Below are 16,998 nucleotides of genomic sequence, written 5' to 3' on the forward strand. Positions count from 1 at the left end.
GGCAAAAGTGTATTCAGAAATATGATCAGTATAATCTGCATCTTCTGGTATTCAAATAGACCCTCACCTCCTTTAGCTTTTCTTTACTAAGATTAATACTAGTCTTATTTGTACTTAGAAATCCATAATTACTAAACATTAGCATGCAATGATAAATATGTTTGAATTCTCTCCTAAAAACAAATCAAAAAGAACATCATGATGCCATTTATTTTAACAAAAATAAAAAGTATTATGAACCATCAATGCCAGGTTTTTAGCTTCCTATGAATGATTTAGATATTTTTCTTTGTTTTGCTCAACCCATTCTTGCTATAGAGTTAGGAAAGTTTTATTTTTCATAAGTTCAACATTTTTAGGATCTGGGAATACACAGTGCAATGATACAAATGGAGTAGAGAGGGGCTGGGGGCACACTCCACCTGGTTGTCATCAATTGAATATTTGAATTTTTTGGCAGATCCTTGAGCAAGAGCCAGTGAGGCCACATAGCCTACAAGTGCCACTCCGAAAGCTTCTGTGATAACCGCAGAGAGGATGCTCATCGGGGGAGCTCTAGGTGAAGGAATTCTGTGGAAAGAAAGACCATATTGAAGTCATCAAACTTCATGTAATTTCTGTAGCAACTTGCAATGAATTTAACTGTGGTAATGACTCTGAAGTTGACATAGACTAAGTGAAATACTCATGAGAAAACCAAGCAGTCTTGCCCTTAGAAGCCCTTTGTTTTCAACACTATTTAGCAGAAAAGCAAAATTACAAGGAACACCACAGGGATAGCTCCATGCATTTAACTGGCATTTACGCCCAGGGAATTCAGATTACACCACAGAAACTCTGACTCGACAGAAATTTCCTGTGTTAGAACAAAAGCAAATCTGGAGCGTTCTTTCATTCGAACCCTTCCAAATATTTATTTGGCTGGTGTTGAAGACTGCATTTCCTCCCTTGAATACTGCAGTGCTGTATGCAAACACTGGTTTACTGTGGGCTAGCATTCTTGAGTTAATTCCCAAATTTGCCATTGAGTTCATTATCTTAATTATGTTTTTAACTCGATCCTTTCACAGTACACTTAACTGTGCCTTATATCCATAAAGAAAAATACGTATAAAGGCTCCAGCTAAACCTCTGTTTCAAAATACAGGACCATAGTTGTGTTTTCATTTCAAAGAACTGTTTAAGACATCTCTCTCAAATAATACTCAGCCCTTGTCTAATGGTATTTTGAAACCCACTTGGGCCAAAGTATCATCATTTATTTATCCCTGATGATTCTTTGGGAGACTCACCCAAAAAGTAAATAAATAAATAAATTTCTCAGGCAATAGTGGAAGAAAACTGGAAGAGAATTCATGTTGATCTAATACCCAGTATGTAAGCAGAATGCTTGATCCTTTCATATTAGCTATGTTACTTAATTCTCCCACAAACCTCCAAACCAAGCATCGTTATACCCACTGTATGAAAGAGAAAACATTCTGAGAAAAGTTAGGTAATTTATCTAACATCAAAAGGTGAATGCCAGAGCTGGAATGCAATCTCAGCTCCATTTCTCTTCAAAGCCATGTTCTTATTATAATTTCTTTAGAGTATGGATCTTGAAAGGTCACTCAAAATAAAAGAGAATTAGAGGTACTGACTTAAGGTTACCCTTAAGACATATTGATTTGTATCATTAAATGTTATTATGCTATACAAAACCATTTCAAAGTAAGAGAACTTTGTTTCATGAAGACTGAGTGTGCTTAATTATTAATAACAAAAAATTGGCATAAAAGGAACAATAAATTGACTTGCAAATGTGGAAAAGCAAAAATCCTTTAGAAAATTCAATTTGATTCATATAATCCACATTAGGCTATACCTATATAGGCTAGAGATGGCATTTTTAACATTCCTTTTTTAATCCCTGAGGATTTTTCTACTCTTTCTCCATTTTCATGTAATTAGAAACCAAAATTTGTGATTAGAAGACAAAATTTGACAGTACTCAACAATTGTAACTTTGCCCCAAATTTATAATTATCAGTGAATATGTAATGCTGCCCATTCAAAGGAAATAACCCATAAGACACTGTCCTCCTTCCCTCATATATTTTCATTTTCTTTCAGCCCATATGTGGTACAGCCTTTTGCTCATTTAGGGTGAACATCTCTTTTGTTAAACTTCTTCTTATTGGCCAGAGGAAGGCTATAGGCCAGCTAGGGAACCACGCCTTCTTCTCCACTTCCGCTCCCTCACTATTATATACTACCCAGGCCTAGGGTTTGCTATTTCAGATGATGCTTGTCTACTTTTACTATGATTTAATTGAAATGGTAATAGTCATAAGAATATGTGTGGTGGGGAAGAGACAGGGCAGACTAAATCCCAGAGCATAACTCTAATTTGCAAAGTCAATGTCCTCCACTTATTCAACAATATATTTGCATATATTTCCCAAACCTTTTACCTGAAGCAATGCTGTATAAAGCAATTATCAACATCCTTAGTAATAGGTGAAGTCTAGGAAGTTACTCTTACTCTACACATGTAGTATGTATTTCTATCATTTTGTAATAGAAATTAATTAGAATTACGAAGTGAAATATCCATACCCACCCACTCCCAGTCCCTTTCTCCATCAAAAACAAACAAACAAACAATATTTTTAAAAAACAGACTACATTACCCTTGTGGAATATGACCAACTACTTCTAATCCATACGTGTTTTCCATATTGGTACAGTAACAAGCAAATGATGCAGCAATAATCTGTGTGGTTCCATTTGGAAAAAGAAAAGATATACATTACTGACCTCTCAAACACCTTAAAACAATTTCTAAAAGTAAACATTGTTCTCGTGTCCCATAATCATCAAGAATAATCTAGCAGTTGCACAGACTTTTAAAAATTAATAAAATATTAAAACTCAAAAAGTCACTCAGTTTCGAGAGTACTACAGTCTCCAAATTAGATGGCATCCCAATCATATGGCTTTTCTTATTTAGTTATTTACTTATTATACTTTAAGTTCTGGGGTATATGTGTAGATCGTACATGTTTGTTACATAGGTATACACATGCCATGATAGTGGTTTGCTGCATCCTCATGTGGCTTTGCTAATGTCCTACCCATGTCAACCCAATTATGTCCAATTCTGAAGGGGAAAAATACGGAATACAGTTGTGTGTGTGTGTGTGTGTGCATGAGGACAGCATAATTCAACCTAAATACTTGTCTCTCATGATAGGAAGGGATGCTTCATAAGACAGCATGTTTTCTCTCCATGACAGCAGCCTTTCAAGAGTTTGAGATATTGCATCCACATTCCTAATCTATGTTAGTCATCAGTGATGATGTACAGTCTCCTTGAATATTTTTAAATTTTTAGCTTTTACTATTTCTTGTAGTAAAACATGCTGCTTCACAGCCTGCTGGGCTCAATGCTTTTAAACTGACCCCTGCAGAGTTTCAGATACCCTATCCTTCTGCTGTGACATATGCTAAGCAAGGTTACATGTTCCCTGCCTATACCCACAACCATCTTTAACATGCATGTCAGAGCCCCATTCACCTGCTACTGTACTCTACTGTTTTCCATCGATTTTCATTTTTCTGATAATTTTAATAGATACTAAAAATTTCACATGATTATGGTATCAGTTTGGAATAATTCATCTTGTAAAAGAAACATATCAATTATCTACTTCAAATACAAATTTACAATACACATGGCCAGGAAAAAAGTATAACGAATTCACACTAGCTAAATAAGGAATATCTAATAATTAATGCCCAATAATATCATTTCATAGATTTTTCTCCTATTCCTGTTGTTCTGTTCTCTGTGATGATATTTAACTGAATTTGCAGAGGTTTTTAAAATATCAAATAGGCTTAAAAAGCAAAATACTCTGAGGACTTAAAGAAAAAGATAAAAAGCAACAAAACCATAAAGATTATACTGTTAAACTTTATAAATATTGTGGTACAATAGTAGCATTTTCTAAAGAAGCTACTAGGAACTAAAGATTCAGGTTATTAGCTTAGAATCAGACATATTAAAACAAAAATTCCTAAGCCAATTAATAAATTATAATTGCTCATAATCATTAATAAAGATCTATGCTAGGTCAGAAAATATTGTGAGCTATAAAGAAAATATACCATGGCTACTAGATACTGGATTCTTATTGAAAATGGAAGTATACAAGGTGTTTGGTACGCATAGCTAATATTAAAATTAAGTGCCCTAACTCACTGAATTAGCCTTTAAGACAGTGTTTTACTGCTTTGCCATATTTTATTTAACAAAATTCAACTTTCCTTATCAGTTGAGTAATTGGTCCTTCTTCAATATTAATTCAATATGCGTGTATAAGGCCAGTACTGCCCTTAGATCTGGGCAAGAGAAGACTGCACCCCAGGCGTGACTAGTACTTTAGAGCAGCAGTCCCCAACCTTTTTGGCACCAATGATCGGTTTTGTGGAAGACATTTTTTCCATGAACAGGGTTGGGGGAGGGGATGGGAGACAGTTTGGGGACGATAAAGCTGTTCCACCTCAAATTGTCAGGCACTAGGTTATATAGGAGCACACAACCTAGATCCCTGGCATGCACAGTTCACAGTAGGGTCCCGTTCCTATGAGAATCTAATGCTGGCACTTATCTGACAGGAGGCAGAGCTCAGGTGGTAATGCTTACCTTCTGCTGTGTGGCCAGATTCCTAGCACACCACAGACTTGTACTAGTCCATAGTCTGGAGGTTGGGGACCCCTGCTTTAGAGAGTTCTAATCTGGCTTCTTCCAATTGTAGACTTCCCCACATTAAGGGAGCTCTGTGGGAGTAGGGAGTTTATGCCCAACTCAAACCTGCACCTGTCTTTCTGAACCACACTCTGGATACTCAGAAATCTATAATTTCCTGCCCAAATGGCCTCCTGCCTACTTGCAGGGCACCTACTGGAAGTCCATCCTCCCAGGGTAGCGCAAGAAAGTTGGCAAAGAGTCAGTCGTAGTGAGGGTGGAGTGACAATGTGTTTGGAGCCTGGACATGGGGACGGAGGTGTCCACACATATACATGTGAATCCCCTGGTAGGTGGGATAGAGCTGGAAAAGGAAGGGAAGGAGAAGATCAAGAGGCTGGCTCTCCCCATGCTACCCCATACCGGCAGAACATAAAAGACTAGGAAAATCATTTGTTCTAACCCGGCTTTCAAAGTCATCACTAAGGGATATTTGTCAACATAAGAAAACAGAATTTGTTATATTTAACATTTTGATCTATAGAAGTATTTGAGTTTGCATTTGTACTTTTGCCTTGGGTCATACAAATGATAGGAATAACACTGTATAATAAATACCTTTTTATCTTATTCTAAGAATAATTGTAACTGGTTTTGCAGAGAATAAGCAACTGTTTTACTACAACTCAATGGCCTTCCTCCCTAAGGCTATTTTCAATTTTTGGTTTTATGAAACTTATGCAATATAGCTACCCAAGATATAATAAGTATTTCTTAATATCTATAGGACTTGGAGATAAGATGGTATGTTTCAAAGTTGTTGCTGTGAAAACTAATAATCATAGTACTCTGTATTTTTATGGCTTATTTGAAATACACACACATACACATTATATAGATCACATATGTTATATAGATCTCAACAATTATCAAGAGTATAGAATCATACATGGCCTAGTTATAGAGGGAAGCCTTTCATATTAGTTGTATAGAAATGAGTCATAGTCTCCAGAGTCAATTTCCAATGTGCTAGCCTTATAATTGTACATAAACCTACACAATTTCAAAATCCAAAGGAATATTTTAATAGATGAAATGATTTAGACATTTGTCATATACATTTATAACCCAAAGATCATTAAAGTTCTAAAGCCAATTGATAGTAAATTAGTAGACTATAGTTATATGTTAAGATTTTATTTTCAACTTAATGCTTTGTGTAGCTAAGAGTTCCCATCAGATGCTCTTGAAATTTCAAAACATATTTTCTAATGCCACAAGTCTTAGGAGCAAAGTATAATGTATTGTTTTTTCCAGGTATAACAAAAAAAATATTTCAGAGTACCAGTCTTGGCCAATGAAAATCACGAGCATCCTTTCAATAAAGCAAGATTAGGCAAGTAACAAAAACCTCTCAGTCATGACTGAACATTTGTCAATTGCTAATATTTCTATATATATCTTACAGGGTGTCATATAAATAGGATATGATACCATATCTTATTACTTTACAGAAGATCATGCCAGAGACCTTTTGAGTCTCACCCTTAGAAGTACCTCCTTATTTAAGATCTTAAGCTATATGTTCTTTTATTTATATAAAAAATTATAAGCATATGATAAATGTTGTACAAATTGAAAACATGTATGCCTTCTTTTTTAAATTATTGACTCAAAATGTTTCCTGTTCCTACATTAATGTATAGTCATGCAAATTAGCCCTGCTTTAATGAGACACAGGAGTAGCTGAGGGTTACTGTAGACAATATAGTAAGCATGTGTAGATCTCCCTAAGAACTGGCAAGCTTTGTATGGCAAAAAGCTAAATGTTGATTTCATACTTACCAAAACTAAATCGACAGGAAGAACAACTTTAATTTTCCTTTTAAACTGTTCATTCAGCTCTTTAACAAGAACAAGGACCACGATGCTCAGCAAGGATAAAAGCAATGCTTCCAGTCGCACAGACTTGATGTTTTCAAAAACATATGCATAAATCTACAGTAATGAGAAAAAATGTGAACAAAATTCAGGGTCACCTATAATATACCAAAATAAAAAGCTGGCCTCCAATAAACTCGATGATGTTTTTTAAAACCATCTTAATGACTAGGGAGAGGAAACATACAGGTAGGAGGGTAGTCAGTGCTAATGCTATATATTTATTTGTATCAACAGATCTGCAATTAAAATTGCTCTTGTTCCTTTCATCAAACTCAGGGTTTGCGCCTTCTGACATAAGAACACTGCTAAAGAGAATGACTCTTTTGGCTTCTTCCCTGACACTTCGAGTGGCAGAGATGTTTAACTCATTATTTATGTGCAGATTCATTATTAAGTGCAGTCAGGGGACCATGGGTTCCCCAACTTTGGGGTCCTCCTCAAATCCCAGAAGCAAACAAGCACACATATAGATCACACACAAAGGAGTTAAGAGCTGACATTTAACTGACATCAGATATTTGGCTTCATGTAAATTATTAACATGTTCTCAGTCATTCAGCATTAATTTACTTGTTTATTGTCACTTACTTTATACCAAGCACTATACCAGTGTGAGGTCTACATAATAAAAAAATTTAGATGTTGCTTCAGTATTCACAGAGCTCATGGTCTAGTGTAGGAATCAGTAAGTAAAGCAATAAATTAATGCATTCAGTGCTATGGATGTGGAAAGGGAAGCTGAAGTATATGACTTAGGGTTTTGAGTAGTCGGGGGTCCCTTCTCAAAGCAGATAAATGGGAATTTGCCAGGTTATAGATGGTAGAGGGGGGTAAGGGGAAGAAACCTGAGGGAAAATATTCTGTCTAAAGGGCACGTTTATAAAACTTAGAGCATAGAACGTGAGGGGAGGAATGCCTGACTTCCTGAAAAGTATGTTCAAGAAATCAGTACAACTATTTGTCTTTAAAAGTATGCAGGCCTGCTTGAAGTTTTACCTACCTCAAAGAATTTGCCTGCACCTAGGAAGAAAGTATAATATATTAATATCAAATATTCAATCTCGGTAATTTGGGATAATCTGATGTGGCAAATAAACTAGGATCAATGTAAAAGTCAACCAGAAGAATAACATTAAAGCCCTTCTCAAAATCAAAGGCTATGTTTCAACTAAGTGCCAATAACATTTTTTCCAACAACTTAGCATATTGTTGATAGTTATATAAGCATCTAATCTATTAGCACAAAAAAAAAGATAGGGTAAAAATTTAAAGAACCCTAAATTAGGTGCCGAATAATAATAACTAGCCAAATACAATCCATCCTCTACAAGAATGTCTGATATAAGGAAACCCAAGTGGAATTTTGTTGTCCGGAAATTTAACATAATGATTCTCAAATTCATACAGAATATTAAATGTATAGAATGTATTAGAAAATTTTGAAAGAGAATATTTATGGGCTTACACTAACAAACATAAATATATATTTATAATAAGTCAAAATACAATAGTAGTATTAAAATATGTAAGAAAAGGCTAGGTGTGGTGGCTCACACCTATAATCCCAGCACTGTGGGAATCTGAGGCAGGAGGATCGCTTGAAGTCAGGAATTTGAAACCAGCCAGGGCAACATAGCAAGACTCTTTCCCTACGAAAAATTTTAAAAATTAGCCGGGCATGATGGCATGCACCTGAAGTCTTAGCTACTCAACAGTCGGCTGAGGGAAGATCCCTTGAGCCCAGGAGTTCTAGTTTACAGTGAGCTATGGTTGCTAGAGAAGGAGATCCTGTCTCTAGCTTAATATATGTGTGCGTGTGTGTGTGTATTAAATATATATATATATATATATATATAGTATATATAAAATAAATATATAGAGAGACATAGGGTCTCTAATTGCCCTATTGTTTGCCTCAGCAATTCTACTTCAAAACATTAAGCTATAAACATAATTAGGCTCATGTGAAAAGATCTTGTTACAAAGATATTCACTGAAACATTGTTTAAAACAGCATTAAAAATGGAAACCATTTAAAGTGTAAAAAAAAAAGAAAACTGGTTGAATTCTATAGGTTACATGTATACATATAATAGTCTACATCCATTACTTTCATTATTTTAGACAAAACATATATTTATTGACATGGAAAGACCTTCCTGTTTCATGCTAAGTGGGAAAATAAAGTTTCAAATAAATATGTATGGTTTGACTTTGTTACGGGCTCAGTTGTGCGGCCTCCTCCAAGTTCATATGTTGAAGTCCTAAACCCTAGTGCCTCCGAATGTGACCATACTGGACATAGGGCCTTTAAAGAGGTGATTAAGGTAAGATGAGGTCATATGGGTGGGCCCTAATCCAAAATGACCAGTGTCCTTATGAGAAGAGATTAGAACACAGACATGCAGCTTGCACAGAGGAAATGCCACATCAGGACACAAAGAGAAGGCTACCATCTGCAAGCCAAGGGGAGTGGCCTGAAGAAGAGACCAAAACTGCCATCACCTTGATCTAGACTTCTGCATCACAGTCTCCAGGACTGTAAGAAATAAAATTCTGTTGTTTAAACCACCCAGCCTGTGGTATTTGTTTTGAAAGCCCTAGAAAGCTAACATAGATACTACTTTTGATGAAATAAAATTTCATGCTTCTAAATACCTATGAATGTTTCTGGAACGTTAACAACTCCACATAAGAGCTTATTTGTATCTTCAATGTTTTCTCTTATGAAAATATATCACTTGGATAATTTTTAGGGTCTAAATTGACCTTATATGCTTATTTTCAATATATTTCTTAACTGCTCCTTTTCTTGGATGTGCTAAACGCGGTTTTTATAACTTCACTTCTATTTGTCCACAGTGGATTTCTCAAGTCTAGTTGCAGGTGATAAAGATTAGTTTTATTCCGGCACACAGGTTATTCTGATACTAGTCCAACTTTTTTGTGTTCTTTGTCCTTTTTATTTAGCATCTTAAATATAAGTTGACCACAACTCAAAATATTGAGTCAAAACATTATATAGACAATGGGTGAAAAGAATTTATATGGATTATATTCCTTAGAATATCATAAAATTCTGCGTAGTAGGTTCTCTCATCAAAGGACTCAGCCCATCTAGCCCACGAATCAAATGCACCTGATATAAAGGTGGTGCATCAGGTTGAGCCTGAATTCTGTGTGTTAAATTTTATCATTAACATTCAAACTCCTTTGATCAAAGAAAATGTACTCAATTAAGTGGAGCTTCACTGGGTGAAAAGAATTAGAATAACGTGGGGTATCCAGACCCCCCCTTTATCCATACAGTTAAAATGACAATAACAAAAAAAAAACACTAGTTATATAATTAGATACATTAATTAATAAATTAGGGGTCAGGTAGCTTTACTTATATCTCTTTCACATAATTCTATTTTATTCCATGCTACTTGAAAAGAAAAGTAGGTACTACAATATCACAGTTATCTTAGATGCAGATGGCATTTTTCCCCTCTGTCTCTATGTTATGGATGACAACTGTTCACGGGATTACTACAGAAGGAACAGAGTTCATTTCTTAAAGTTGCCCATTACTCCATCCTAGGATAAAAATCCAAAATGCTACTCAATGAAAAATATTCTACAGGGAATTGGGGATAGAGACGATGTCAAAAAACAAATTGTCCAAATGCTTTCTGATGATTTGTCATGATCTGAGGATAAAATTGTGAATATTATTTAGTTGATTTGTCAGGAAGAAGACAAATATCCAAGTATGTTAAAGCATTTAGAGAATATCTTTTCTGCTTTTTTATATGGTATTAAAAGTATGCCATGATAATGCCTGTATAAGAAAGAGTAGAAATATGCAAAACTTCAAGCTATACCAAATTTGCTGTAGTGTGCATTTTGAGAACATGTGTTTGCAGTAATAAAAATGACCACCCCAGAATGAACAGAATGAGAAAAACCCCCAGGGTTTTTATTGTCTGTGTGGATTAATCTACAGCTCATCAAGCAAAGCACGTCTCACAAGATGCTCCAGAAGAACACAGGGGTGGATAGCTCATTACAACCAGCATGAAAAACACAATAGGAAAGGAGGCTGGTGAGGAGTGTCATTCTAATGACTGTCATGTGGACCCACAGAGAGTATCATAAGCTAAAACAGGCTCATGATAGATGGGTGGCATAAGGAAAAAGAGATAGGAATGGGGCTAAGGATAGACATACACACACGCATACACACATATTTACATATGCGTATCTAATAGAGTTTCAGGCATCCTAAGCACTCATTAAATTTCTAATTTCTAGTATAAATCCAGTCATCTGAATATACTCTTATGCACTAAGCTCCAGTAGATAAAGATTCCTATTGAGGATCAGCACTTTCTCCCCAGATCTTAGAGAAGCAAAGATAATATTAATGTCTGTATGGATAAATAAGTAAGCTATCCAACCAGAACTGCCCAATCAGTTTAATAAAACAGTAACAATAGTTCATTACATATTGGGAGTTCACCTCATGAGACTGTAAAACTGGTTGTTTAAATTGACCATTTATTATAATGATATAAAATGAAAAATATTGATTTGCATAAACAACCCATCTTGAGGTAAATCACCTAACCACAGTACATGTATTACTTCTCATTCTTTTTTTTTAGAGTTGAGGTTTTTTCTAAAGTACTTAGTAGACATTTACACATATACACATAAAGAAACACACATATACAATATATTTATATAATGTGTTTTTATCTGATTTGCCTTCTTTATAAGCTTCTTTTTTCACGAATGGATTCTCAACTTCTAGAATGGTGTCTGGGAAAAAGTAGATATTCAATAAATACTGTTTAATGAATGAATACTTGGGTCTAGCATAGTAATAGTAACAATAAATCTGTAAGTAGGCACAGATGTTACCTTGAATAAGTAGAATAACAAGTATTAAAAATTAAATAAATTTTCTGCTCAATACTTTATTAACCAGAAAATTCTATGAATCAAAATATTCTTTTCCTCAGCATTCTGGTTGCTCTAGGTTTTGCTGTAATAAAATGTACATGAGAAAAAAAATTTTAAACATTTTTAGAGTATGATATTATTGACAATAATTCTTCAGTAGTAATGATGAATACATTTTTGAATTATTCATAAAGGGACCACAAAGATTATTTGAATAAATATATCTACGCTAAAAACATGTAACCCTTTAACAGCATTATTTATCATTCCTGCACTGTCTTGATACTAACGATCTGTGATAAATAAGTTTGCGTTTGACTAAAGAAACAACAGAGCAGTAGTAAAATCAGCATGCTGTAATAAATCTATCAGCACACTATTTTAACAGTAGATAGAAACTACTAATCTGCAATCTACAATTCTTAATTGGCAATATATAATTTTGAGTCAGTCAGCAACCACAAAACCAGAACTATCTCCAGAAACAATGGTAACAGGCATATAAGGTAGCTACCACATGTGCAAACTTTGGTTTGACAGTGCATTTGGCAGAATCAGTATACAGATAGGTATCTAAAAATATGGAATGTTTTCTATGTCTCAGAAAGAGTATATATTAAAATAAGACAACAATAGCACCACTGAATAAACTATTTTACTCATTGAATCTACTCTAAAGTCCTATGTTAAATAAAATTTATTAACAAACTATCCAGTTAGATGGTTCCATCAGAAGCTTCATCTCACAACATGGAACACTCAGTGGTAGTCACGACCCTGAAATAGCTTTGAAATGTGGTGTTAATTATATTTACTGATTGCGTCACATGTATAACTTCAGTCACATTCTAACTGTAAAACAAACAAACAAACAAAAACAAGCAAAAACATAAAACCTTCTTACCACATATGATTGGGTTACTGCAGTGACTGAATTGCAGCACCCCCCCAAAAAAAAGTCTACATTCTAAATTCCACTGCCTGTGACAGTGACCTTATTTGGAAAAATAAGGTCTTTGCAGATGTAATTAAGTAAAGGTTCGATGGCAAGATGAGATCACCTAAAATTACCTGTGATTTTGAACTTCTGTCTTCCAGAAATAGTAAATTTGTTTTGTTTACTATTTGTGGTAATGAGCTACAGTAGCCATAAGATGCCATCACCAAATCTAATGCTGCTCACTTCTGAGACAACTCAAAGAGAGTATTATGGGTTGACCTGTGTTACCTCAACATTTTTATGTTCAAATCCTAACCTCCAGGACTTCAGGATGTGACTGTATTTGGAGACAGGGTCTCTAAAGAAGAAACTAAGTTAAAAGGAAGCCATTAGGGTGGGTCCTAATCCAATATGATTGGTGCCCTCCTAAGAGTCAGGACACACAGACACAGGGGCTCCATCATGTGAGGAAGCAGCAAGAGGGAGTCATTTGCAAGCCAAGGAGGAAGGCCTCAAAAGAAACCCCTCCTGCCAACACATGGATGATGAATTTCCAGCCTCCAGAACTAGGAGAAATTAAATTTCTCTTGTTTAAGCCACTTCATCTGTGACAGTTCGTTGTAGCTGCCCTAGCAAGTTAATAGAGAGAGCAGAGGGGATGCCAACATTTTGTTCTTAGAATCATAGATAAACCCTAGCAAATTCCCCTCTTTCCAAGTTAACTGAGATAGAAGTATTCTAAAACACAAAAAGAAACAAAACAGAAAGTTTTCAATAATAATTACTAAGTGATCAGTATCATTAAGAGGGATGGCCCACTGAATGAGCATCTACCAGACATCAAATAGGCATGGTTAATATCTGCAGTGAGGATTACAACTGAAGTGCCTAACAAAGGAAAAGTTCAGAAGACACTGTCAGCACCAGAAAAAACCTTAGAAATCAACCAGTTCTACACACTTATTTTGTAGAAATAGAAACCAAGGCTCCAAAGACTAGTGTCCTGCTCCAGTTGACTTGGCTTGTGAGTGAGAAAATCAGGATTTTGACACAGGTCCCCTCAACCCTAGACAAACACATGTACATTTTACCAATGCCTCTCTCACAACGTTTTCAGTCCAGCAAAGAATTTTTCCAAATATCCCTGCTGCTTCCTTTTCCCTTGAGTTATGGAGGGAAGATGCTACCTCTTTGAAGAGGATACTATTATGGAGCATGAAGTCTTAGATTTTGGGTTTTAGTGGTAGTATTCAATGGCACCTAGCTGCTTCTCAGGCATATGAGCTCTTCTCACCCTCCAGCCTTGTGCCTTCAATATCAGCAGCAGAGTCATATTAGGACAAGGGAAGTAATAAGCCTTCCAACTTGATTCTGAAAGCTGTTAGTATACAGATCATGGCCTTTTTGTAACATAAGCATATTTGGTGGAAAGTCTACCTTGTAGATACCAATGTATCTATAATACATTGCCTTCACCCTCAGTTTCTGAAGGGAGGGAAATTTTCATATTTTCCCTATCACAGGCAGGTGGGGGGTGGTGCAGGGGGGATTCAGGAAGAAAGAATGGGGAAACTGTTTAAACTTCATCACTTCCTGGAAGAGTGGGGGAATTAATACTTTCAGGCTCTATTCTGGCCATCTTATATACAGTGATTCATTTAACTTCTTTATTTGCAAGATGAGCATTATTATTTCCATTTAACACATGAGGAAAATAAGACTGGGAGAGGTTAAATTGCTTAAGGCTACACAGAAATTGAACAATGGAGCTGGCATGTGATTCTTGATCTTGTCTCACTATTAAACCTGCAGTCTGCCAGCTACACATATAAAACAAGAGTAGGGTCTGGTCTTGTAGCCAAACCTTAGGAGTTAATAAAGTAGAATCACAAAATTTCTGAAATTCCACTGGAAAAAAATCTCAGAAGCAAACCCATTCTGTCTTTCCAACATGCCAAGCTTGCATCTACCTTAGGGAATTAGCATTTGCTGCTCTTTCTTCGTAGAATACTCTTAAATCATTCTATGGCTGGGTCTCTCTCATCTTTCTGGCCTCCACTCAAAAACCACGTCCTCAGAAAAGGTTTCCTAGGCCATCTTAACCAAGCAGACCCACCCCTGTCACTTGACCCACATTAGCCACCTTCAATCACACTGCCTTGTTTCTTTCATTAACACTATCTGAGGTTATTTTATTTGCCAATTTGTTTGTCTCCTCTCTCCATACTTTGCATTCCTCCTCAGTGTTTCAGTAAAATTCCATGGGAACAAAAATGTTATTGTTCAACTGTATCCTCAATGCCTGTGAAGTGGTCAATTTGTTGAGTAAATCTGTTCTAATAGTTCTTTAATCAAAGATGCATCTTGATCTCTTCTACTCATGTGTAGCTTGTAAAATCCTCCCAGATTATTTTGATTATTCTGTTAGACAATTAAGGCAGCTTTCACATACCTGGAACCTTTAAATATGAGAGTCATGATTACCCAGGCATGCCATCTCCCCACCCCAACTTGCTTTTAAGCTCATTACATTTGAGTCCTACCTCCAAGCAGATCTAAATTCCTGCTCAGGGATCCCTAAAGCCAACTCTGATCCTTCCAAAATTGATGTTAGCACAAATTCTCCCTGTTTATAAGCATTTGATGTCTTCTATCAACTTTGCCTACATCACTGTACATCATTAAACATTTTAGAATAGGTATTGATAACATCAAGCCCCTCAAATCCCACCTCTCCCTACAGTAGTGAACATAAATAGAAAAAAAAGGAAAATATAGGCTGGGTGCAGTGGCTCATGCATGTAATCCCAGCACTTTGGGAGGTCAAGGTTGGCACATGATGCCAGAGCTCAAGACCAGCCCGGCTGACAAGGCAAAACCCCATTTCTACTAAAAATACAAAAATTGCCAAGGCATAGTTGTGCACATCTATAATCTCAGCTACTCCAGAGGCTGCGGCACAAGAATTCTTTGAACCCTTGAATCCAGAAGGTGGAGGTTGCAGTGAGCCAAGATGGCATCACTGCACTCCAGCCTGAGTGACAGAGTGAGACCGACCATGTCAAAAAAAAAAAAAAAAAAAAAAAAAAAGGAAGGAAAGGAAAGGAAAAAAGAGAGAAGAGCAAGAAAATGATTAAGTTGGATATTAACCGCAGGCTGTGTTTTTATCAGTACAAACAAAATCCCAAAAGAAAGAGGGAAAATCAATATTCTGGTAGTTCTTTACATCATTATACCCCAATTTCTAATCAATAACTATATAATACACTGGGAATAAATCCATTTACTATTGCTTCAAGGAATAAAATAAGTTTTAGAACAAATGTAGTCTAAGGAAAGTATGATATATTAAATAGCTAAAGACATCATGAGTATACAAAACTCACTGGCACCAAACATACAACCAAGCATTCCAAGGTCCAGGTGGCATCCAGCCATCTCTTGTTTAGCAAATTAGTTTAATTTGAATTACTTGGGCACTGGATTTTGTGGTGATGCATTTTTTCAGTGAATTGTGAGGGATAGAGAGAGCTTAGCCTAAGATGGTTGAGTTGCAAAAATATTTGCTCTCTGTTTTAGAATCCTAAAGTAACCTTGGCTACAAATTTCCATGTACGTGTTTCAAATCCAGATTAAACCTGCCGCATCTTCTATTCCCTGCATCACTGATTGAATCAAGCTACAGAGGAACATTCTTTTTCTCTCCCCTTTAATTTATTCTGTCCATTTTCAGGGTATACTGAGCATTCCTGCAATTCACAGTAGAAATGCAACAGTATCAGCAGAGAAACTGTGAGCTTTCATAAACCACCAAAGCGTGTTCTTGATTCAGAAATCCCAGAGGGCCCATGTCTACAAAGCAGATTTGTTCTCCACATATAAACCTCGTTTGTACATATTTAATTGTGATCTCATTCTCTATAAAAGAAAATGTTTCATTGCCTCTAACTTCCTTCTGACGTTTCTATCCCATTTTATTAACATTCTTGGTTCCTGTTTTGCAGTCTTTGCAGTTCAAACTAGAAAGGTACCTTTGCTTGTACTTCAGGGTTGGCAGTGGGAGTTAAACTGATTTTTAGTTCTGAAACTACCCATTTTTAGGGAACAAAATAAAAACTTCCAAGAAGGATGGCTGAATATATTGCCAAGCTTGCCTTTTGCTCTTGGGTTTAATGTACATAACTATACATAATTATTTAGAGCACTGCTCATATAAAGCCATGCCAATGAAAGTATCCTTGCCAAATTTAGCATAGGCTGCTGCAGGCTGAGACACTGGCGCCATCTCAAAGAGACCCACATGTGCTAATATGAACTAGGAATTTTTGTAATTTCTTATTGTGCCTTTCGGGGGAAAACATCCTTTCTAATAAAAAGATACTTCATCATTCCTCAATTTAAAAAATTATAAAGAAGTGTTAAACTT

The 16,998-nt window shown here is 35.8% G+C and overlaps 1 protein-coding gene across 3 annotated transcripts in view; it reads right to left on the reverse strand.

Annotated features, from left to right (window-relative positions):
- SLC26A7 (solute carrier family 26 member 7) overlaps positions 1–16,998 on the reverse strand; it is a 193,189-nt gene that overhangs the window by 55,588 nt on the left and 120,603 nt on the right. For all 3 annotated transcript variants that reach the window (XM_032249456.1, XM_032249457.1, XM_032249452.1), the window contains exons 6-8: positions 6,581–6,733; positions 2,676–2,758; positions 423–570 (exon numbers count right to left, since the gene is read on the reverse strand). In XM_032249456.1, coding sequence (XP_032105347.1) covers positions 423–570; positions 2,676–2,758; positions 6,581–6,733 — 384 coding nt within the window. The remainder of the gene's footprint in view (positions 1–422; positions 571–2,675; positions 2,759–6,580; positions 6,734–16,998) is intronic.

This window comes from Sapajus apella, unplaced genomic scaffold (assembly GCF_009761245.1).
Source record: "Sapajus apella isolate SASKATOON/1434 unplaced genomic scaffold, GSC_monkey_1.0 scaffold3, whole genome shotgun sequence".
NCBI lineage: Eukaryota > Metazoa > Chordata > Mammalia > Primates > Cebidae > Sapajus > Sapajus apella.